General features: G+C 39.9%; 1 protein-coding gene across 1 annotated transcript; it reads right to left on the bottom strand.

Annotated features, from left to right (window-relative positions):
* Window positions 1-345: 345 nt before the first annotated feature.
* LOC139711451 (SMC5-SMC6 complex localization factor protein 1-like) lies at window positions 346-23,824 on the bottom strand. The gene is made up of 20 exons (XM_071623332.1): window positions 23,693-23,824; window positions 22,790-22,868; window positions 22,382-22,622; window positions 21,898-22,081; window positions 20,591-20,702; window positions 19,803-19,996; window positions 19,117-19,185; window positions 18,647-18,823; window positions 16,478-16,662; window positions 15,468-15,614; window positions 14,675-14,849; window positions 12,773-12,926; window positions 12,125-12,291; window positions 11,276-11,370; window positions 11,067-11,137; window positions 10,280-10,474; window positions 8,639-8,755; window positions 7,636-7,761; window positions 2,340-2,608; window positions 346-1,333 (listed from the first exon to the last, which is right to left on the bottom strand). Exons 1-20 carry the CDS (start codon window positions 23,822-23,824, stop codon window positions 1,034-1,036), a joined length of 3,189 nt encoding a protein of 1,062 aa, XP_071479433.1. The 3' UTR covers window positions 346-1,033.
* Between the last annotated feature and the right edge of the window lie 329 nt (window positions 23,825-24,153).

Here is a 24,153-nt window from a genome sequence, read left to right as displayed (position 1 = left end):
ATTCAGGATTTCATCGGCATTCATTTCACATAAGTGAGTTCATACAAGTTATTTAACATCTTTATCTATCTTAGTTGAATACTAGTATACCAATATCATTTGTGGATGTTGAAAATTTAGTATTTATGACAGTACCTATAACTCTACACTGATCTCTAATCCATGAAGAAATTTCGAGTAAAACTTTGACATTATGCATTAACGATCAGTGAATGGTATGCATGCTATAATGTTCCAAACAGTAGACGGCGCAATACTATTTCTGTGAGAAATTCCACTTTCTTTTGTTTTGTTTTTTTTTCATTGCGCCACAACGTTACAAATGCGCGGCGTGTCACCCTTGATTACCTGTACTAGTACTAGCGCTTGCGTTTGCATGCCGCTACATCTTTACAAGTACTGTATGTCAACTTTAGGGGCTGGGACTACATGCTCCAGCTGGTTGCCGCTGTATTTACTCGTACCCCTCGTACCACTCGTCAGAAATCTAGAGCGATGGACTTAACTACTTCAAAAATGTTGAATTCTAACTTACTAGTTCGTAGAGTTTGGTAAGTTTTTTTTTCATGCAGTGTATAACTTGTATCATTCTTACTTGCTAGTAAGTTGAAAATTCACACTTTCTTTGCCACTTCATATTTTCTCTGGTCCCCCAATCGCGAATTTAACCACTCGCGAAAATGTGTGACAGCGGCAATTCGCGAAAATTTATGTACGCGAAAATTATAGCGTATACAGTATTCATTTCCAATAGAGTTAGAGCAGAGCACATTTAGTTCTAAAAGGCAAGGGGCTACATCTCTTCTGTGGCAGAAGGACATTGTGGATAACACATGCTAGCTCTATGATGCACAATGTAGCATCAGAAAGTTCCTTTGCTCAGATGAGCATCTATACAAAGACAGTCCGACAAGCTAGTCATCGATGCACTGTTGGTGCACAACAAAGCAAATACCCTATATGCAGCAAGGTGATCCAACGTTGCAGTTCCTTTACATGCTACAGACCTGGTCGCAACATCTTCATATAATTTTCAACTCATGATGGAGCAAAGGTGCGAGATGAGGCGCAGGGACCGGGACACACTGGTGCACGGCCCCGCCTTGGGCGTGTCCGTAGTGAGTCCCAGCTGACGGAGGTGTGCCTTGAGGTCCTCTGTGTACCGACTGAGGTCTGCAAACACCTCCATGTCTTCCAGCAAGGTTCTGAATGAGGCACTGAAAGTGTGCAGAGTGTCCGGGGGAGGGTAGGCCGGTGGTAAACCGGCCTTGGCCAAGGTGGGAGACGCTACAAGTGACACAAATGGGGTCTTCTCGCTGAAAGATTCTGGTGCCTGCAGAGAACAAAATGAAATGAATCAGATTTATCACTGCATGACCTAACCAACTGTTTCAAATTAGTATGCATACCATGGAGGAAACATCAAATATATCAACAAATTTACTGACCATCTAATATCAATTCACATCTCTGCTTAGAATGAAATTTTCAGCGAACTGACCAGGATTATGACCATGCATCATAAAAACCAACAAAAAGTTGCGTGCACCGATTTTGTGCGAGGACTTATAGGTGAAACAGGTCAACCTGGTCAAACTTGTGTTTTTTATTTTTTTCTGAAAGAGCAATTCCTCTTCTATATCATTCTAAAGTCTGGGAGCATGAAACGAACTGGAAATATATTTTCAGCAATTTTTCTACAAACCCTTTTTGTAGAATAGCGTGGTTACGCATGTCTTAGACTCCCCCTTTCATTTCTTAACCAGCTGAAGACCAGTCCCGAAAATACTCGGACAGGTGTCTACAGGAAATGCGTGTTATAGCAAAATCAGCCTGTCCTCAACGGGTTAAAGACCCTTTACACACTAGAAATAGACAGTGTTAATAATTATTCATGATCAATTTCAGCTTAATCTGATAATCCTTTCATTGTTGTTGCTATGAAGTTTTAGATCCTGTATTTTCATCCCTTCATGCACAGAGCATGGTTCAGTAAGATTAATCGCTTGAATAGACCCTATACTTCAAAGCCTCTTTTCTCAGTACAAACTTTTCCAGAGTGTGTGCTTTCTTTCCAATATTTAGATAGGTTAGGAGAGTCCATTTGAACTGAGTTATACATAGTTTTAAAGCTTTCATTCTGCTATTTCAGGATCTGCTCTTAATCATAAAAGCCATGTCTGGCAACTTTTTGTTAGTTCTGTGATGCAGGGTCACATATAATACTGAATGAAAGTACAAATCTGGATAAAGGGAATTAAGTCAACTGAATTATCTATTAAAGACCAGTTGCACATATCTAGATGCTTATGAGATAACTGAAGCAGCAGGAATCTCACCCCAGTGGTGTGACTCTTCCTCTCTGCCATTTTGTGCTGGGCCCTGATGAGGTCCACTTCACCTTTGACCCTGTGGAGGTCACGCGACCTGACGTAGCTCTGCAGCAAGGTCATCAGGGTCACCACGAACTTCTCCCCTTCATCCTGGGGGATGGGTTTGGCATCGCTGTCCTCCGCAGCTGACCCGAGAAAGTGCTTGTAGAGACTAGGATGGGGCATGGCACTCTTTGAGTCCAGCCTCAGGAGGTCTGAGGTGGAGTATACTGATCCTTGGTGGCAAGATTAAGGAGAAGACACATTTACACAGGCTTTAGTAGTGGCTGGTTCATGCTAGTAGCTGCCAATTATTAATATTTTCTCATACAACATTCACTGACTTGCTTTCATTCTCCCTAGAAGTACAGCTCTCTTTGATCAACTTCTAGGTTAACTCCTTGCAACGTGATGCCATTTTTTTTTACAAAAGTTGCAAGAGAAAATAGACTTTCTTAGAGGATAAACACAACATTTTTAGTACAAATGTCCCACTTGGCACAGATGTTCCTTGGTGCAATTGAAAACTTTTCAGCCAAAGAGAGACACTCTGTATCTATGCAAATAAGCTGTAACTTGCATAGTGTATACTGGTAAAGACAAGACAGCGACATGGAAAATCTACCAGGGACATCAACCAAAATTACCGATTCTCTAGACATTAAATCTTTCTTCTACCCGGCAATGCCAGTTAATCGAGCGAATACAAAAACGAGCTTGCCATATCATTCTAGACAACACATACACTCGATATTCGGAAGAGTTGGAAGATTGTGACCTGTCATCTTTGGTTGACAGTCGAGAGCAATTATGCATGACATGAGCTAAATTCCTGCAATGCCTTCATTCAAAACTATCGGTACATCATCTTTCACCACCTGTGAATAATGAGACTTATTCTTAAAGGGACATTGCTGACAAGAAGGGCTGAAGAAAAGCATCTACTCTTGGTCTCGACCAGAAAGTCTGATGCGGCAGAAAGGCTGGTAATGAGCAACTCACTGTCCAAAGGGAACATGACTGCTTTAGACATACACGTAGTGTATCACTGCACATGCCTTACTAGCCTGTACAGAAAAGCAGATGCAGTTGACCATTCTATTAGTGAGACCTATTCAGCGAAGATAGCGAAGGTCCAAGCATTTCAAAAACTCACAGATTATATCTGGGATCATTGTGCATTAAGAGTGGTTTTCAGCATGACTAATTTAAAAGCACTCTGGTAGCTGGGATTTGATATTTGATGAATTTTTAAAGCCAAGCACTTCAGGAGATGAAGGACACTACATCATCAGACATGAGAACATGAGCACAGGCAGTCAAGATAATGCATTGAGATATTTTGCATAAAAGGCAGCTGATTTCTGGCTCATTATTTCAAGTCAACATCAGGACCAGACTGCATAGTGCTTCTGTTGAAATCCTTTTTGCACATGTCACAAGATGGTCCTGGCATTGCTGTTGACACATCTCATGCTTCTTCAGAGAAAATCATATCATCACTGGCCCAAGACATAACATACAACTTTACAAGCAAAAGGTCATCGAGTCTTCAGAGTATGCCTCGCCATCGCCATGGACGGGAAAATCTCATTATCAATCATGCTAGCAATGAAGGTACACATCTTAACAGGCAAAGAGAGTAGTGTGAACACACTTGCACAGTGGGGCTTTTGTGCATCGTATCATCTGTTGATCTGCCTCATGAGGTATTTGTAAAGTTGGAAAGATAAGGTGATATCTTGATAAATCACTAATGGAAGGATTAGTCCATGCTTTTACTTTTTTCACGCTTGGATTACTGCCATGGTCCTCTTACTGGTCACCTACACTCCCACATATCACCCCTTCAGCAAGTACAAAACACTGCAGCTACAATCACTCAAGCTAAAAGGTCAGATCATATCGTTTGCAAAACTGGAGAGATAAGGAGGTGAGGAGATGTATCTTGACAAATCATCAACAGAAGGATTAGTCCATGCTTTTACTTTTTCACACTTGGATTACTGCCATTGAGTCAGGAAAGTCCAGCTGTTTAGCGACTCCTGCGTAGGCCAAAACAAAAACAGTACCGTTCTCGATGTTCTGACCATGCTTGCAGTAAAGCACAACGTTGAGATGGAACACATATTTCCGGTACGTGGACATTCTTTATATGACCGCCGATCGCGCATTCGGCCGCGTTGAAAAAATGCTCAGACGCATCGACACCATCGTCCTTCCATCTGAATAATTGGCCGAATTTGCAAAGGTTGGTCGAGTACACATTCATGGCCAGGATTGGGAGGCATATGACTACAAGGAGGCCATTGAGAAACGTGTGAAAAAAACCCTACCATTCAAGATAACAGATGCCAAGCGCTTGAAAATAGACCCAGCGACAGGTAGGGTGAATGCATGTAATTTCTATTCTGCATAGGGTGAGCAGCATAGCATCCTGACAAGAGGGAGACAATGGTCCTCAGTCAAGCCTATGCCCCTGAAACTGGAAAGCTGTGTGAAGCCGGCAAAACGGAATGATGTCAAGAATCTGTTGCTTGCTGTAGGAATCAACATCAAAGACAACAATCAAGCAGCTGAGCTTCGACAGCACACTTACCTGGAAACTGTCCAAGAGTTTTATGCAGCAATCTGCATATCTGAAGCAATTGACAATGATAGTGAGGAAGATGAGGCAACAGTGGTCATTTATGATGAATGAAACTTCAGATCTTGGATATCAATGGCATTAACTCTTCATAACTCTTCACTCAACTCTTCATTTTATGTGTGTGCTGCCTACAGCTGTAGTTTTATCTGGGTTCAGGAGTACATGAAATGTAAGGACATGAAGATAGAGGATAGATTTGTTTACTTTGACACAGGGTGTGAATCAAAAGTATGACAATATTGTAATGCCTGAAATATTTTGACAAAAAGAATAATGAATATTTACAATATATTGCAAATTACAGTCATTTTTCAATTTAAAGTTAAATTTGTTGCCAAGAAACCCATTTTGTTCATCAATATTACACATCTGGTTATGTACAAATTGTACAATATTGGTACTAAATTCTTCTGTACTGCTAAACAAGTCTTTTCAACTGAAATTTGCTCAGATACATGATGCTGTCATGGATTAATATTCCAACTGACAAGTGTTATTAGCATGAGATTGTAGAGGCTCTAAAAACTCTGAAAGAAACTTTAGATGCTTACATTGCATTTTTGAGGGACAGGGGTATTCCAATACAACGTATTAAGAGGAAAATTTTCTCAGTTTTTACTTTTTTACATTGTGATTCAATTGTAAAATATGTTTTCAGCCTTGTGTAAAACATGCAATTGTAAGGAGTTTGTACTGCATGGTGGTTTTTATTGATGGTTGTTGAAGTTAAACAAAAATGACTAACTTCATCATATTTTCAAAGCAGACATGATGCACACCCATGTACACCCTACAGTAAACTGTACCGTCTGTAGTACATTTGTAGGTCTATTGATGAATGGTTTTACATTTTCGGCAAGTGATTATTTTGCTTGAACCGACAGTATGAAGTTCACTACAATGTTTGACTTGTTCTTATGAATATTGTGTAATAGACACTTTGTGAGCCTTGTTCTTGCACTGTGCGTGCTAGCTGTTTGCCCTATGCAGTGCAAGTCAATGTCAATCACATTGGATGTACAGGTAGCATGTACATTACACCTTTTGGTTGCAAGCTCTTCATATACAGATGTACTTGTTCATTTTTATTTTCTACATCCCTCATTCTTTCTCATTGTTTTCACTTTCTTAATGCTTAGAAATATAAGCGCTTTATAAATATTAGACATTATATATTATCATATATTATATTATTCTTTTCATCATTATCATCTTTATTATTATTATTATTATTATTATTATTATTATTATTATCATCTTCATTAACATCATTATGATTTATTATTATTATGCTGCTGCTGATGATGATGATTATTATTATTATCATTAACATCATTATAATTTTGTATTATTATCATCATCATCATCATCATCATCATCATCATCATCATCATCATCATCATCATTATCGACTTCATCAGCTGAGCACAGACACTGCCATCTCGGTCATAACCTAATGGGGACAGGAAGGGGTCGTTGCTCCTTTTCAATTGACCAAAGGAGTCTTCACAACAGGAGGAGTTGACAATATTGACTACAATCCTTCAGCCACAACTGAATCAGCACAGTTGGTCTTGCATGGGACAGCCATTATAGCATCCCGCAGCACTTCTCTTCAAATCACATAGAACCACAAAGGGAGATACTGAATCAAGCACAAATGGGACAGAAAACAGTGAAACCACTCCCACTGCCTTGCACAAAAACGAGGATGTCTCTCTCTGCCCAGATGTCAAACTGAACCTGTCTAATCATTAAAAGGAAATGAAACCCAAATAAACATGGTGCACTGAGTGAATGCAGCAAGATTAGTAGAAAACATCGGTGAAAGTTTGAGGAAAATCAGACAATATGTTCAAAAGTTATGAATTTTTTAAAGTTTAGATGGAGAAGGTTAAGAAGACTACTGCAGTTTCGATTTTATTATTTGCAGGAAGACGACAAATACAGGAAGAGAAGTTTTTCAAGTCTTGCTCTATGAGATACACTTCTGGGAGGGATCACGACATATCTGCAAAACAGACATTTAATCAATGAACACAATCTAATTGCTTTCATTTCTTCATCCAATTAAGTGGCTGGAAGAATAACCCATATTCAGCTGCACTAACTGGTCTTCCTTGGGATCCAGTTGTGAGTATTTGGGGCAGACCACTTCATCGGGTTACACACCCTGCTCTTTGTGATAAATGAAAAAAGGCAGGATCTTTTACTTGCGTGGGTTGTGACTCTCTCACACACGTGACCTCCATTTTATGTCCTATTCAAGGGATACTCATCAAAGCATGAAAAACAAAACTCCCAGACATACACATCATCTGTACAGCTCATAAAGTAATACACATATTAAAAGATCTTATATCTGTTCAACTTATTCAATTGAAATTACATTCATCATAACATTGCTCAGCTGAGAATTGGGAAGACATTTTGTCTTCTTTCAGATACTTCCCATGAAGTAACTGCCTCTAGAGTGCAAAGCCGGCAATATTTTTTGAAACACGGTATAGGTGCCTGCCTGCTTTTTATCTCGACCCGATATCTAATTCATATACAATGGGTAGTATGAGGATAGAATTTTAATAAAGAAGATAAATACTTGAAATTTCTCACTTGTTTCGTTCTCTTTTTCACTGGGGGTTGGTCCAGAGCCTTTTAATGCATTCTTCATTGTATCTGTGATGGCATAGTCCATGGAAGTTTTGCCTTGTTTGTCTTTGATGGTAGATATCCTCATCCCTGTGGTATGATAGTGAGGATGAGTGCAAATTCAAGTACCTTCGTCAGCATAAACATGGAACAGAACAATATGAACAAATCATATGGCTGGAAACCTGAAAGACAAATAAACTAACAAACAACACTAAAATTCAGTTCAGTGTCAAGTAATCGTGACAATTCATACACGCTGGGCCTATGTACTTTACTATGAAGTGCCTTGCCAAAATAGAAGACCTCTGTACAAAGATGATGGCTTGTGAGGTACTAAATAATCACAGGTGTAATTTCACACGGATGCCGACACCATTGTACTTGTCACTGTATTTGTGCAGCTAGCACTCCCTCTCTCAAAAAAAAAATCAAACAAACAAACAAACAAATAAATAACATAAAATAAAATGGAAAAAATAAACAAATGAAATATATAAGGCATGCTGTGATTGCACAACATTTATGTGAAGAACAACCTGGAAAAACACTAGTCCCGGCAGAAGTGTCCACCTCAAGGTAGTCCACAACTTGCAAGTTTAACATGCTGAATGGAAAAAAAGTTTTAGATAGTGAGCATGAATCTAAATGGGCGAATGTTCTTGGGCCCCTGACACAGGGTCCAGTTCCTGGAAGCTCTATGGTTCTAGACGCTCTCTGGTGCTATCTTAGCTCTACAGTTGAACATTGAATCACTCTTAGTGAGCTCAACTCTGCAGATAAATCTTTTCTAGTCAATTTTCAGAAGATTTTAGGATGCATTGAGTCATTGTACATTTGAGGATGCATGTTGTCACTTATTGGTATAGCACCTTGAATGTAATGCATCTTTCAGAATGTTACATGAAAATTGTCGCGTGTGGCTGTCACATGCTACAACCCCTCCTGGACCATCCCATGCACCCACCTGCAACTGCGACAAGCAGCCTGGCAACTTCGACATGGCCATTGCAAACAGCATCATGGAGTGCTGTGGTGCCGCACGACGGAGCAATTTCCAAATTCAACTTCAGACAGCTGTTTCCTGGTGGAAAAGAAACAAATCAGAGACGACCATTATCATACATTCTAGAATTAAGAAGTTAAAACCATTTCCACATGCAAATGGATGAAGAATGGATTAATAAAGAACAAAATATTTGTGAAATTACACACAGAATTAGCCCTTTTTGTTGTGTGTTTTGGGTCTTTTTTTAGGGGAGACAACATGATCTTTTTTTTTAATAAGTAAGTGTCTGAGGATTTCGTCTGATAAGCACGTTTCGGAACCGAAAGTAGGACAATGGACAATAGACATTTGCCTATGACAGAAAAATGTGTGTTCCTTGTGATTATATTTGTGTTTGTAATTCTCTGCAAAGCTTGTCCCCACCCTCTTCCACATCAATTTTGGATGAACTTGCAAATGATAGTATTTAGAGAACAACTCATTCCACTATTTACAATGTTATCATCGCAGCCATTTGTCCGCAAGTCATAACAGCACTTTGGAGGTCATTGCAGAAATCAACTGACTTTAAGAGTGAAAGCATGGTTGGTTTTTGTAACTTTTCTTTAAAGTTTGCTCTCATAGAAATTCGTGATTTTGAGATATGAGGTCTTGTCACCCCTAGAGACAATATCATCAGCTGAGAACCAGAAGGGCGTTATTGCGTTCTAAAATTTCAGCATAAATAAAAACAAACAATCGATTTTCATGAAACAAAAAGGTTTATTTCATCAAAAGTGGGTAGACATATAAGCCTTGTTCCAAATATAGGGCAAAAAAGTGTCCTTCTGATTTAAATTTTTGTCATTTTACTGAAAATGAAAATAATTTTGAAAATGACGCTAAAATGTAGACAAGATCGAGCTCCACAACACGATATCAATACCTCCACACCCCAATACTGTGATACGTAAAGCCATTCTTGGTCTCAGCCAGCAATGTGATGCATCACGTGCTACCCCGGAGTACCACGCTGTGTAGCACCACCTTATGTCCACTCGAGGACAGCCGCAGAGAAATGCACGCACTGTATGTGCGTGTATATAGTCATTCCCATGCCGCTGTATGTTATACTATGCATGCATGGTACGCCATGCTAGCAATAGCGTGTGCTTCAGTGCAGTGCAGTGTAGTGCAGTGCAGTGGCTAGCACGCGCTAGCTCCAGCACCAAAATAATTTCCCACTTTTTGGCAACCCAGGGTACAACCTTAAAAAAAAATAATAATAATTCAACAAAATGGCTGATTTTTAAAATTTGATACCCCAGGGTACCATTTATATACTGTATAAGCTGTTTTTTTTGCGAGGGTTTAATTTTCGCGAATTTCGCAAATCTCAGTTGGACCGTGACTTTGACATCGCGCGAAAATGTCACCATATGCTAAGGTAGTAGTGCGCTTGTGTAGGCCTCTGTGTCAATTCGCAAAAAACAACATCTCGCGAAAATGTCCGTGACCTCCTCATTTGCGAAAATATTTGTACGCGAAAATGACAGCGTATACAGTATGTCATCAAATGCTGATCAGAGATGATGTTTTCCTTTTCTACGGTCCTCTCACCTGTTGGCAGCATTCGATCTGGATGGAAGTTAAGCAGCTCCTGTACACAGTTTATGTTGCCATGGTTACATGCCTCATGAAGTGGGGTCCATCCCACATTGTCCTGGGCGTTGACGTCGATGAAGGGAGATGCGAGGAGCTCGCGAACTCTCTCCACGTCACCCTTGATACAGGCTTGATGGAGCGGGGTCTCGCCTGGTGGAAAAGAGGGTGGGTCGGGTCGTCAAGGGAGACCAGATTTTAGTGTCAGAGCCATGAAGATTCAAACTAAGGCACATAGGTCCTTTGAACAGTAGTGATAAATCAGTTGTCATCACAATGCCACGGCAAACATTGCAAATTATTCATGTTTCATCACAAGAATGACCCGACACTAGCACATATCATGTATTTTCAATATTCATATCACATATACACTGGCATATTTGGATATTACATATTCTCCCTTTTAAATGTAATTCAATTTGTACAGTGTTTGAGTCTCGCATAAAGAAAATAAAATATTTCCATTGTTTTCCCTGGTCACACGGCTGCCAAACTATCCACATCTCCATCACAACGGATCCAAGAGAAGGGTCTCAAAATGTGACAAGAATTTCCGATTCAGGGAGGGCACTCTACTCACTATTCAACAAGAGGTGACAGATATATCTTTTTTTTTTTTTCCAGGGAACCTTGCGCAGAATCAAGAACCCTTGGCAGCTCTGCTGGTCACCTGAAGCTTTGAAGCCATGCGATGAGAGGAAGCCTGGTTTAACAATCTAAACTAGCAGATTTTTCTTCTCACCTCTGCAATTCTTGCGATTGACACTGATGTTTTTCCTTGGAGCTGTCTTTGAACTCGGTGGTTGCTGGTTGCTGAGGAAAGGCATAAAAACAAACACAAAAAACAAAAACAAAACAAATTAATCAGTATGATCTGTGTACAAAGGGTGTCAAAAAGCATGTGAAGTTACTTGATCTGGATAGCAGGTTGCTATGGTAATGAAAACTTACCTTATTGTCTTGAGGGGAGCTGCAGCTGCATCTTTTGTGTTTTCCTCTCTGTGGGTCCTAGCTGGATGTGGTGCATGGTAGAAGTAGTAGTACACCTGGGAAAGTAAAAAAAAACCCAAAACAAAACATGAAGACTGAATCACTTTAAATGGCCATTTCGGTGACACAACATTTGATCTTGTGACAGTTGCTCTAGTCTTATTTTCTCCAAGGACTCAGGGTTAGAGTTAAGGTAGTGCTAGGGTTTTAGGCTTAGTTTGATGTGAGGGTTATGATTAGGGTTGTGGTTATGTTTGTGGGTAGGTTTATGTTTTTTGCTTAGCGTACAGATATTCATGGGAGCAACTGCCACAGGAGCAAATCTCACAGAACCGGCCTTTTAACAACTAGTTTGGCCGACTGGTGGAGATTCCTGTTGACTTATCCACCTCTGAAAGAATACAAAATATGCCAAAGAAATCCTGTGCATCTAACAGTTAGTCCAGTCCAATGAGTAAGCTAACAATTATAACACTAGTTCTCAACAGCAACATGAATATGCAGTAACTGTGTGTAGGTAGATCTATTTTGACTCTTTTCCTTCTCTATTTGAAAACATGGCTTACAGAATTAGAAAAGTTACAAAATCCTCCATTAATCTAAAATTCTGAAACTTAGGAAAAAAGTCAAAGGTGCATCTAACTGCAAACATTTCAATGCATTTGAACAGAACAAAATCAGTCTGAAAAGTGGGTTGTGGATAGCTTAAAAAAATCTGAAACCAGATTAAGCTCTAAACTCTCACATCCCTCTTTATATTTCACCACCAAGACAATTCATTACAGCCAAGATATAATTTGAGTTACTCACGATCTTCTTTAAGGTCAGGGGCTGGTGAGCCCAGAAGGCACTTGACTCTGCCACCAGCTGGTCACTGTAGGTCTGGAGGAAACTTTCGGCCACACCTTGGCACACCCAGCTGGGCTTCAGCAGGGACAGGAATGTCTCCAGGCACGCCTTGCTCTTAGGAATATCATCTGAAATATAGAAACCCATGACAGAGAGTCATCTTCATATCATCACAAGGTCTTTAACCCACTGAGGACTAGTCCCAAGCATACTCTGACAGGTGTCTACAGCAAGTGTGTGTTACAGTAAAATCAGCTCATTCTCTACGGGTTACCAAAGTCTGATGGTGAAAAAAAAGACAAACATAAGAAGTCATGTTGTTTTTTTAAAACAAGGTGAATAGCAAATAAAGTGCAAGGATGAAGGTGAAGACATAAATGCACTCTTTATCTCAAGAGTGGTGCTATAAGCTATAGGCTAAAAAGGTACTGAATACAGATGGATGGGTCATGTGTAGTCATTTCACAACTCACCATTACAGAGTATTGCCAGTCAAGGACTTTTTGTGTGCTAGAAGAAAAACATACCACTCATACATGACAACTATTTTCATCTACAAAATTCTGGCTAAGCAACCCCTGATAAGAGTCTGTAAAGTCAGCAACTTACTCTGCTTGGCCAGTGATGCCAGCCTTTCAATGAACTTCTCCTGGTTTTCATCCCTCCCCTTGCTTGGATTGTTGGGGGACCTCAGCTCCCCGAGCCTGGCGGAGACCTCTGCAGCTATCTGGACCAGCGTTGCCACCAAACCAGCAACAGACATCTAGCAGAGGACAGACCCAGAAATAATTCACAAAATGATTAATTACAGAAAGATGCCAGCCATCAAAACACAACAAAGAAATAAGCAAATCAGCACCACAATTTTCCCTATCGCATATAAAAGTAAACATTTCGTCAGTAGCAGTCAGGTCCATACACTGGCTGTATGTATGCTATGTGCAAGTGAATGAGGTTATCTTACACACCGACACAAAACATGCAGAGGTCAAGCGTGACTTTCTGGTGTCAACTTGTGCACTTCTGGTAATGCGGAGTTACTGTGCAGCAGACATACAAGCTGAGCATGCAGTAATCACATCTATTTTTTTCCCCTTTTTATCATGACTAAAGCATTGCCACTTCACAAGAGAAATGCCGATTTTTAGAGATTTTAACTTCATATTTCTTTTCCCAACATGCAACAACTGCGTAGAAAAACTGCAAAACAACGGTAATTTGGAGATAGAGTTAGTGCGCCATGTTTTTCGTGAACAATCAAACAAGAGTTCGCGCTGTGCACTGGCACAGCGTTGTCAACACATTGCTACGGAAACAGTCCTACCACTGTTTGAGTTTTTACAACTTTAGTTGATAGGGAGAATTGGTGGACAATCTTCATTAGAAGAATAGGTTTGAGTACCAGCAGGAGAGAATGTTGGTATGAAGAACACTATCGCAGATACCGAGAGGACAGTGGGCTCCAGGTAAATCCCATCATAAGGATGTCAACTTAGGATGTCAACTTGGTCAAAGGTATCAGGTCCCCTTGATGAAATCATTTAGGAACCAAGCTACACACATTTTAGAGCATTATAGAATCAGGTCTCGTCTTCATTTCCAGTGCTGCAATTGGACTGTGAGCCTATGTGGGACTGTGTACCTTATCACTGCATCTCCACTGCTCCTCGGAACACACTCACGCAATGCATATTACAGTGTATGTCTATCAGTAAAAAGAGACATGGTTTGATTCATTTTCCATCTGAGAAGATGGCTGGATGGCCCATATTCAGCTACGTTAAGCTGGTCTTCCATGGGGTCCAGTTGGGTGTGAGGTGGGACCACTTCACCGGGTTAAACACCCTGCTCTTTGCGATGAATGAATGAAGCGGGATCTTTTATGTGCATGAGTTGTTACTCTCTCATACACGGGACCTCCATTTCATGTCCTATGCGAGGGACATGGTCTGAAATCTAGTGCTTTATCTAATTTCCAACACAATTTTAAATCTAAAGAAATGCATGGATTCAGGGAGAAAGTTCTCAATTTCTTTTGTCTTTATATCATAATTTGTTGGAAACATATAAAGTCTCTGATTGTGCTTAATTCACCACGACCTAATAATTGTATTTCTCACTGCCAAAAAAATCAAATGTACCTTCATTCTTTGGTAACATCTCAATCACATGACGGCAATCACATCAACGTCATTACAACAACCTAAGAAAAAAATCTGTTCTAAAGATTAACTGCTTGGTAAAAAATGGAAACAAAGGCACTACTACCCACAGAAAAGTTCACATCAGTTGTATGAGTATATATTCCAAATACAGTGCACTCCCGTTATAATGAACATGGTTGTAACAAAATTCCAGTTACAATGAAATAGGAATTCAGGCCGCAACATCATCCTCTCTTTGTTCTTTACTGTTAATTTATAACGAAATTTCGATATGACGAAAGAAAACTGCTGGTCCCGGGGACTTCGTTATAATGGGAGTCCACTGTAACACATTTCTAACCCTTACCCAGTCTTGACACACTGTGGCCATCCTGACTGCATCCACAAAGAGGCCCAGAAGCTGCGTCAGGTTGGTGGATGACCTGGAGGATGCCCTCTCTAGCTGAGACGACCACAGGATGTGGGCGAGGATGCACCAGGCTGGACCACTGGACGCCAAACCCTCTGACCCATCATTTACCCTGGCATGGACACCACAATAATCACGGAAATTAGAAAGATGTACATCTGACATCACAGCTTCCAGCACTCTGACAATTTTCTAACCCTTACACTTACTGTAAGTTGCACCGTTAGATTCTCCTCGTATGCTCAACAGCAGGTGCAATTTGCCACTTCTCACCCGTCCTCGTTCATTGAAGGAGGGACACAGAATTGTTGTACACTATTATATATCTTTGTGAAGGATCGCCTAGTTTTTGAGTGACCTAAAAAGACACAAACTAATGTTAGTCTAGCAGCCTACTTCGTAAACATGATTTCTATGCGCGAATGACCCAAATTTCTGGAACACAATGTCTCACAAATGTCATCTATGCCTTAGGTGTAATTTTTACACACACACACCCACATTAAAAAAAAAAACATTACAATAAACGCGATGCTTTAGATGGATGAACAGATTCAAAATGATTTTAAGAAATTTTCTGATATGAGATTGACCCAAAGGGAACACAATGTCTCACAAGTGTCACCTATGCTTTAGGTGTAATTTTCACAAAAAAGAAGAAGCTAAAATCATAGTGGTGCTTTAGATTGACGGTTAGTTACAAAATGATGCAGGAAGTCTTCTAGTGTACCTCTTGACAGCTGCCATGAAATCTTCCTCCATCACAGTGACCAGGAAGTGGAGGAGCTGCTCAGCCGTATCCATGGCAACCTTAACAGACTGCTCATTCTCGTGGTCTGGGGCATCCTCAGTGACCTGCCTACCATCCAGGGCTCTCCTGTTGAGTTGGTAAGGAAAGGCTTTAAAATAGACAAGACTCTTTTGGTTTTTTTTGTTGGTTTGTTTCTGCACTTAGACAATGTTCTGCTGTAAAGAAAAATACTACGGATTGATGCTTTTTCTTTTAATGAGATACAAGTCGACACCAAAAACAGGGATGCTAACCTTGTAAACGACATTGCAGTAGTCTGATGGCTGAAAAAATGTATTGTTGGTGGAAAAACAGTATTTTTACCTTTCCTGCAATAGACACGTGTGGTAATAGAATTAGGAAGAAACAGTACAGTGGACTCCCATTATAACAAAGTCCTCAGGACCGGCAGTTTTCATTCGTTATATAGAAATTTCATAATAACCGAGCAAATATATAATAAAAATACACAGAGTGGATGATGTTGCGGCCTAAATTTTACTTTGTTGTAACCAAAAATTTTGTTATAACTGTGTTCATTATATCAGGAGTGCACTGTATTTTCCATGAAACCTCCAGTATTTTGTGTAAAAAATAGTACTAAATACTGCAAAAAAGTAACAGCCGGTACCTCTGCAAAGAGAAATTTAAACAGCTATCCATGACATGGCTACTAACACTCACACATAAAAGTCAGCCAGTCTCCAAAGGCCAATCCAGGGTTACTTGTGTTTTACATGCACCTCAATGGGCAAAAATTAGTCCTACAACAGGGAGATTCTTACATTTCAGGTCAAGACATGAAGAGATATTCCATCATTTAGGAAGCCCCCAGCAAAGTCAAGGAGATTTGGCAGCTCTGCATTGAACTTTGAATCCACTCACAATGAAGAGCAGTGCATCATGCATGCCTTAGACATACTTTACAATTATCTGTCCATCTTTCTCACCTGATAACACACTTCAGAAACTCCCAGGGATGTTTGTGGCCAATAGGCCTGTTGCCACTAGAGGGCGCCATAGCACCAAGATACAGACTTCGGAGCGAGGGGTGGCTGGCGGGGCTGTGGAGGCATAAGACTTGCTTCAAGGTGTGTACAGCGGTCCCACAGAAGGCCATATCATTACTCTGGAGGTAAGGAAGGAGGGGCATGTGGGTTACATGGCTGGTCTCTTTAACATTCTCAGTTCTTGACCGGTAGATGGTGTACACTACATCAGATTTGGCTCAATGAGGGCCTTACATGAAGACATCAGTTACACCACTCATATACTTTTAAGCTTGAATGCATCTCTCACCAGTTGAAGCCTTACCATAATTCCAAAATCCCTTTTTGCAGGTTTTTTCTGGTCATCTGTTTGTTGGTATCTTTCATTCTAAGGACACTATTTTGCTTTTCACTGTATTCTGCGTAAAACAGAAATATTTCAGGCGATAAGTTTCCAAAATCTGAAGATATGATAGGCCAACGATTGAAACCAAGCACAGGAGAAAGACAATGAAAAAGAGACCAAACAAACCTGACCATAAAGAAGAGTAAATGGTAGTTCTTTTGATACATTTAGTGTCCACCTGCTCTGGATCAAATTCGTACCTAACCCGTTGAGGATGGTTTGATTTTGCTTCAACACGCATTTCCCATAGATTTTTGCCCAAATACAGGGGAAACTCGGTATAACGAACACTGCTATAACGAGATATCGGTTATAACGAGGAAATTTTCCCGGTCCCGAATTTCCTTCCACACAAGTCTATGTAAAATGCTACTCTTATAGCGAGATCGGCTATAACGAAATAACTGCTATAACGAGATAAATTTTGTGACTTCCAAACAAAGAAAAACATAGTCAATCAAACCTGCTATAGCGAGGTAAAGCAAAATGCCTTCGGTAATGCTTTACTTCGCCTGTGCTATCATCTTCCGAGATTGTAAAGCTTGATGCGCCAAAAACGGTCTTGTACACACATAATCATTTTCTTCAGAGCACTCCAGCTAGCACTGCATGTTGTACGTGTAAGTGTGTGTGTGCGCGCACACTGATACATGCAGAAAATGTGGTGGGACGGCCATATGTATACATGACATCATCATGACGTTTAGCAGGTGTGAGGCAATCTGATGCTGTGATTGGCCTTCTACGTAGGGAATTCCCCATCTTCACACACACGCAGTCATAATGTACATACAGAAAGTGTCACATACACACACAGCATTGTGCAGACCATATTCAAGCTTTCCACACAACACACACCCATACGATAACCACATACCAATCCACAGAAGATCTTGATACAATCGCAAGCTATATAAATTTACAAATTCCAACATCAGGAATTAATAAGAAACACATTCTTGATATTGGATTTCCTTGGCGAAAAACATCTTCTTACCCATAATGGTGAGTAATTTCCTCACACACAATATCAACTTATCAGTATTAATTGAAATATGATGGGTAGTCCCACATGTGCTAATTAATGTCTTTATGTTATGCCTTCTTTTACGCCTACTGATATAACGAGATATCGGCTATAACGAGGAAAATGACTCGGTCCCGACCATCTCGTTATATCGAGTTTCCACTGTATACTCAGGACTCGTTCCTCAATGAGTTAAAGTGATGGTTTAGTTTTGGTTGAGATTGAGATTCACCTTTTATATTTTTTTGTGAGATAATTATTACCTCCTATAAAATATCAAAAGAGTATACAATTGATAGGAATTCAAATTTTATCTCATGAAAATCGGTTTTCAAATGGCTGATATCCAAAAACAAATCAAAGCAAAGGGATTCTAGTAAAAGGTGGGTCCCAACTCTCATTAGGTGCTTCATTTTGGACATCTCAGCCATTTCAAAACCAATTTTCATCAAATAAACTTTGAATTCCACTTGATATGGAATGATATACTCTTTCATATTGCAAAAGAGGTTACTCATCATCTCACAAAAAACACTTGGATACCTGAAGTTCCATCTCACCAAAACTATATCATCCCCTTAATGAGGAGACAGGTAACACAGATGCTACCATGCATCAAGTCTACTGGAGCCTCTCACTTACTATGAGTGTGCCACTGTCATTGAAAGAGAAGAGGCAGCCACAGACCTACCTGGAGAACCTTCATCATGATGTGGTGGAGGATCTCTGGAGGAGGGTAAAACTCCGTGGAGATGGTGGAGGCGATGCAGGACAGGGAATCCTGCCACTGACTGTCCTCCAACACACCCTCCACAAAGTTATGAAGGCTGGAGTGGTACGGCCTTGGGAAGTCTCGCGGGTCGGTTGTAGCACACTATTCATCGTTATGAATGAAAAGATATCATTAGGGTTTCTTACTTCTTCAATCTTTGTCAACTTGTCTCAACAAATAACACCTCTATTCAAAAACATTCATGAAATCATTGTCACATAATTAAATTTTATACAATCAGAGACATTGCTATAAAAGGTGTGGAATACAACAAATAGACAAATGAAAATCAGTCTTCTTTAATCAAAATATTCCTTAAGAATGAATCACTAAGAATACTTGAATCTAGAAGACAAGGAATGTAATCACGTCACTGAAAAAGAATAAAACCTCACCTGAAATGTTTTCTTCGATCTTGGAATCATCATTGTGTATGGCACCAGGGGAAAATGTTGTGATGATTCCTGTGACATAAAAAGTTACAAATGAATGTTGAAAGTGCTTCTGTAATCTTTCACATTCCAAAATCTATCTCAGAATACTGGCTTAAAATATAGTGTATGCACCACTTAAGTTAATGAGAATCTACAGGGGTATCACTGTTATGTCATTTGTAGCTTTCTTTACATTTACTAGTACAGCAGCTAGAGTGAATTTACTGTAATGCAGACCATTTACAGTGCTCGCTAAATTGTGACTGTCCACGAAATTTTCATTTTACCTGGCCAAGAGCAAAAAACAACTTCAACTTGCCCGAAAATTTCTGCTTTTATAGCAACTGCAAATGAATCATGATCTACACAACTCTCCAGGCAAGTACTAAATGGTGCTCTGTCAAAATCCAAAGCATCGTAAAAGCTGCATTGCTTTAAAAAAAAAAAAAAATAGTGCCGCATCTCATCTCAACGTTAAACAATATTTTTTGGTCAATCTACCTATCAAAGATCTGAGTATCTCATTGAAGACAAATATCCACTTAGGTCACAACATCACAAGGTCATGGGGGTACATGGAATAACCCTGAATAGCACATGTGATGTTCTGACATGCAAAGTGTGAAATAGGAAGTAGGTGTCAGAACCTTTCTTTTCTTCAGGATCTGTAGAGCCTCTTTCAGCTGGCAGGGGTCAAAGTGCAGCTTCCTCTTGACCCCTCTCCCTGGGTCATTGCCAGTCATCCCATTCCCTGGACCGGGTATCAACCCTGGGGTGACCTCCTCTGGCCCGACACTATCTGGAACACCACCTGATGGTACTGGCCCTGTTGAAGGGGTGTCTGTGATTCAAAGTAAATGATTGTGATGTATATCCAAAGGTGTATATTGTACAAATCAATCGTGGGGATACAGTCAACACATAACTGTGTCTTGAGCCACAAAAACTACCTCACTAGATTTTGCAAGGGATTCTCATCATATTGACAAACAATCTATAAACTCGTTTTCATGCACCAGAACTAGTAGAGCTAATAACAACTCGCTACTACAGTTTCCATGGAAACTCCATAATGTTAGCTGGAAAACATTTAGTGAAAAGAAAGAAATGCATGGCAGAAGTTTAAAACAATGCAAATGCTAACTGCTATTTGCATGTGCACATTTCTCCCTGAGTTATGTACAGCAGTTTGCAAAACAACCACAAACTCTATTACTTTTTTTTGTGCTAAAATTTTCACTGAGTGCATAGCTTGAATATAGCTTGAAATATCTGACAGAAGAAAATGAGACCAAAGTGTAGATTGACGGAGAGGACGATCAAAAGTAAATTGCCCAATAGTTCTGATGCCTGTATATTGATTCCAGTGTATGGACATGCAAATATTAACTGAGGGTTTGGACAGAGGCATACGGACTGTTTGATGCCTGCTCACCTGCAGAAGTCTGCTTCCGCATGCTGGACAGGAGGATGTCCTGGCAGCTGCCAATCTGTGAGGGCATCTCTGCTGCCTCCCAGAGTCCAAACTTTGTCATGCATGGCTCCACCTAGGGGCAGGGGAAGAAATTACTGTAAAACAAGGAATGTTCGCTTGCATTTTAATTTCGCAAATTAAAAGGCACGCAAAAGTTCTTGTTCACACTATATGCATTGAATGCCAGTGGCAGTTTGCGAAAATTTCATGTCACAGAAATGCCGTCGGCTCCAATTCGCGAAAAATTCATGCCGCGAATATATCATGTTTTACAGTATCAGAGAATCTCACATGAACCACACCTGGAGCTCAAACATCCCACATTGCTTGCTCATCATACATCATCTGAAGGAGAGAAAATCTGTGTGGCACTCCTTCCTCCTATCACAACAACACTCCTTTCTTCAAATCAACTTCTACTTGCTAAAATATTAGTGAATTATCATTCACTCTTTCTTTTCACATTACTACAGTTGTAAGTACATGGGAAGTGGCCCCCAGAAATCTGAAAACAAAAATATAATGCATACACCTACATATCTTAAAGGGATGATAAGGTTTTGGTTGAGATGAGGGTTCAGATCTTAACTTTTTACGAGACAATTAGAAACCACTTATATGAAATATTAAAGAGCACACAATTCTACGAGGAATTAAGTTTATCTGATGAATATGGGTTTTGAAATGGCTGAGATATATAATAAACACAAAATATAACAAAGCGGTGCTTATAGAAGGTGGGACCCATTTGTTATGATTTTGTAATATCTGAACAAATAAACAAATATTTTCAAAATGATTTATCGATAGTAATTTTTTGACCTGAATATTTACTTCACTGTAGCAATAATTTTGTTACAACTATGTTTGCTTAATGGAAGTCCAGTGCATGTTTGAAATCAAATTCTGCCAAACAAACGTATGCAGCAAGACTGGACTTATAGGGACGGTATAGTGTTGGTTGACATGAGAATTCAGCTTTAAATTTTTGCGAGATACACACGATCCTCATAAAAGATGGGTTACGCCTTTTATTAGGATTGCTTTGTTTTGGATATCTGGGCCATTTCAAAACCAATTTTCATCAAACAAAGTTAGAATTGTACTCTTAGAATCATATGTCCTTTCATATTTCATAGGAGGTTTCTCATTATCTCAAAAAAATCATCATCCAAAAATGTTGGAAACCTCAAGCCCCATCTCAACTGAAACTGTACCATCCCTTTTGATAGACGCCTGTGATTTGACAAATCTAATTTGCACCTCACCTGAAAGAGGTGTTCCCCGATGAACTCTGGTGCTAGACAGGGGACCCCCTCCTCCTTCAAAACTTTGACATCGTCCTTCAGACTACGGTCAGCGAAAACATGAGTCAGCCGAGAGGCCAGACTGGCGACATGGGTAGCTGGGAGCCTCGGCAACACACTCTGTGCCCCACCAGCCAGGAGAATTCTGGGAAGAGTAAAATGAGGCAAGATTGAAAAGTGTCTTCATATTACAAGATCACCACTGTCAGATTCAGAGCTTTGTGGTACATGGATATGGTTTTATGCTGTGTGACATGACATTATTTCTTCAAAGAACTTAGGGTTAGGGTGAGGGTTGTGATAGGGTTTTAGGTATAATTTGATGTGAAGATTAATGTTATGGTTACGTTTGTAGGTTTGTGGGACAGCATCTTACACAAAGTGAATTAACGTATCTATTTCATATGGAACCATTTTACTGTTACAGGGCATACAGCTCACTTACCGCTTATAGACATCTGACTTCCTCCTACTGGTCCCAAAGTGAAGGAGCACCTTCCATCCATGGAAAGCGCCAACCCCAGAGGAGGATAATACTTTTCTCCATCGCCGTGGTGCTGCAAGGATATCTGCTGAAACATCGGTATCTGCACGGTCCTCAGCACACCATTCATGGTCGAGTTCATCCTGCCAGTATCCTTGGTCTGCACTGCTCCTGATATATGTCGGTTTTAAAATCCATTTCCCTGAAGAAACAAAAACAGGCTGCGGTTCTAACATTTTCTGCAAATTGGCAATGTTTTACCAGACATGAATTTTTGTTGCTGGCTTTTGGGACTGGATAACAGCTGTCAAGGTATTCATCATACATGTTCTGGCATTAAACAACTCAATGAATCAAATATTTTCTTACCTGAGGCACATCCACTGAGGAATTTTTCACTCCTCATCGGCTTGTCACAAATGATGTGGGTGCAACTTTTCACATAGGCCTGTAGAGAAATCACACAGAACTGAAATATACATCTAATGGCCTGATTGAGCAAAGTTCTGAATTGGGACAGAATGATGACCGCTGTTACAATGTAAGTCCATCAGCTGACGATTAAAAGGGGCATGATGGTTAACTAATATTTTACGGATGACTATAATACTAGTATGTATAGGTGCAATGCAATATGTAGTATTGTGGTGAACATTATATGGGACATTAAAAATATCAGTCAAAATGGCTGCCACATCAAAGCTGTCTACAATGTCCAACTGTTTACTATGACCACCTTTTGTGCTTCCTTTGAGCAGTTGAAGACAGGTTTGACTGTATCATTGTAAGTCAAAATGTATCTTAATACAAGTACTTATCATCATATGCACAGCAAGGCAAAATATATTCAAGGAACATCAGGTAGTTCCAAATCACAATTTTTTTTTAGGCAAGAGACAACATGTCGATTTTCTTTCTTGCTTCTTTGGTGTTTTTTTTTCTTTCTTTGATGGCGGATAGCTGAAACAACTATCTGACAAAAGTCAAACACAGTGGCACCACTAAATATCCGGGGCAATAATCATACACTAAGTGTTTAAGGCACATTCAGAATTTAAATGTGCATGTAGGACCCCTAATAATGTTGGACTGTATTAAAGTTAATGATACAAAAATAATCACTGCATAATGAACCTATCATGGGCAACATATCAATAAGTCGATGTATGGTTCCCCCTGGCCCTTTCTGGCATTGTAACCTCTACTGAAATTTCATGTTCCTTCCTCTTTTTTCCAAGGAAATTGTAAAAGTTCTACTGAATCTGCACTAACCGTTCCCTCGTGGTAATAGCCTCCAAGAGCCACAACCTTGGCACAGCAATCCCGTCTCTGTTCCTCTGTAAACCCTGTGAGAAGGAACTCACGCCGGCGTCTACTGCCTGCCCTTCTCGAGGTCTTACTCATTGTATCGGCAACGCGTGCCTATCACACCTCAGCAATGGAACATTTCTGAAAGGGAACATTGACAAAGTTCTTAGATAAAACACTGTACAATGTACTAGTAAAGCAGTTAGTAGCAGTTTAATAGTATACTTTGTTATGTACCATGGTTATACAGTTATCTTGTTCCTAACTTTTTTATGAGATAGTCACTCACTCCTTTTCCTGTCCTGAAGGAATGATTTTACTACTTGAAGAAAAACTTTAAAGTAGTTGTTCTGTATACCTTTACAACAAGATTTCACCAAGTTCCATGACATTTCCTCTGAAATAAATCTAAAAGTTAAAACCAG

Source organism: Diadema antillarum, unplaced genomic scaffold (genome assembly GCF_040938485.1).
Source record: "Diadema antillarum isolate AM-2024a unplaced genomic scaffold, OU_Dant_1.0 seq00001659_RagTag, whole genome shotgun sequence".
In the NCBI taxonomy this organism is placed as follows: Eukaryota; Metazoa; Echinodermata; class Echinoidea; order Diadematoida; family Diadematidae; genus Diadema; species Diadema antillarum.
The sequence above is the reverse complement of the archived record's forward strand: the minus strand, read 5'-3'. Positions and strand labels throughout refer to the sequence as shown.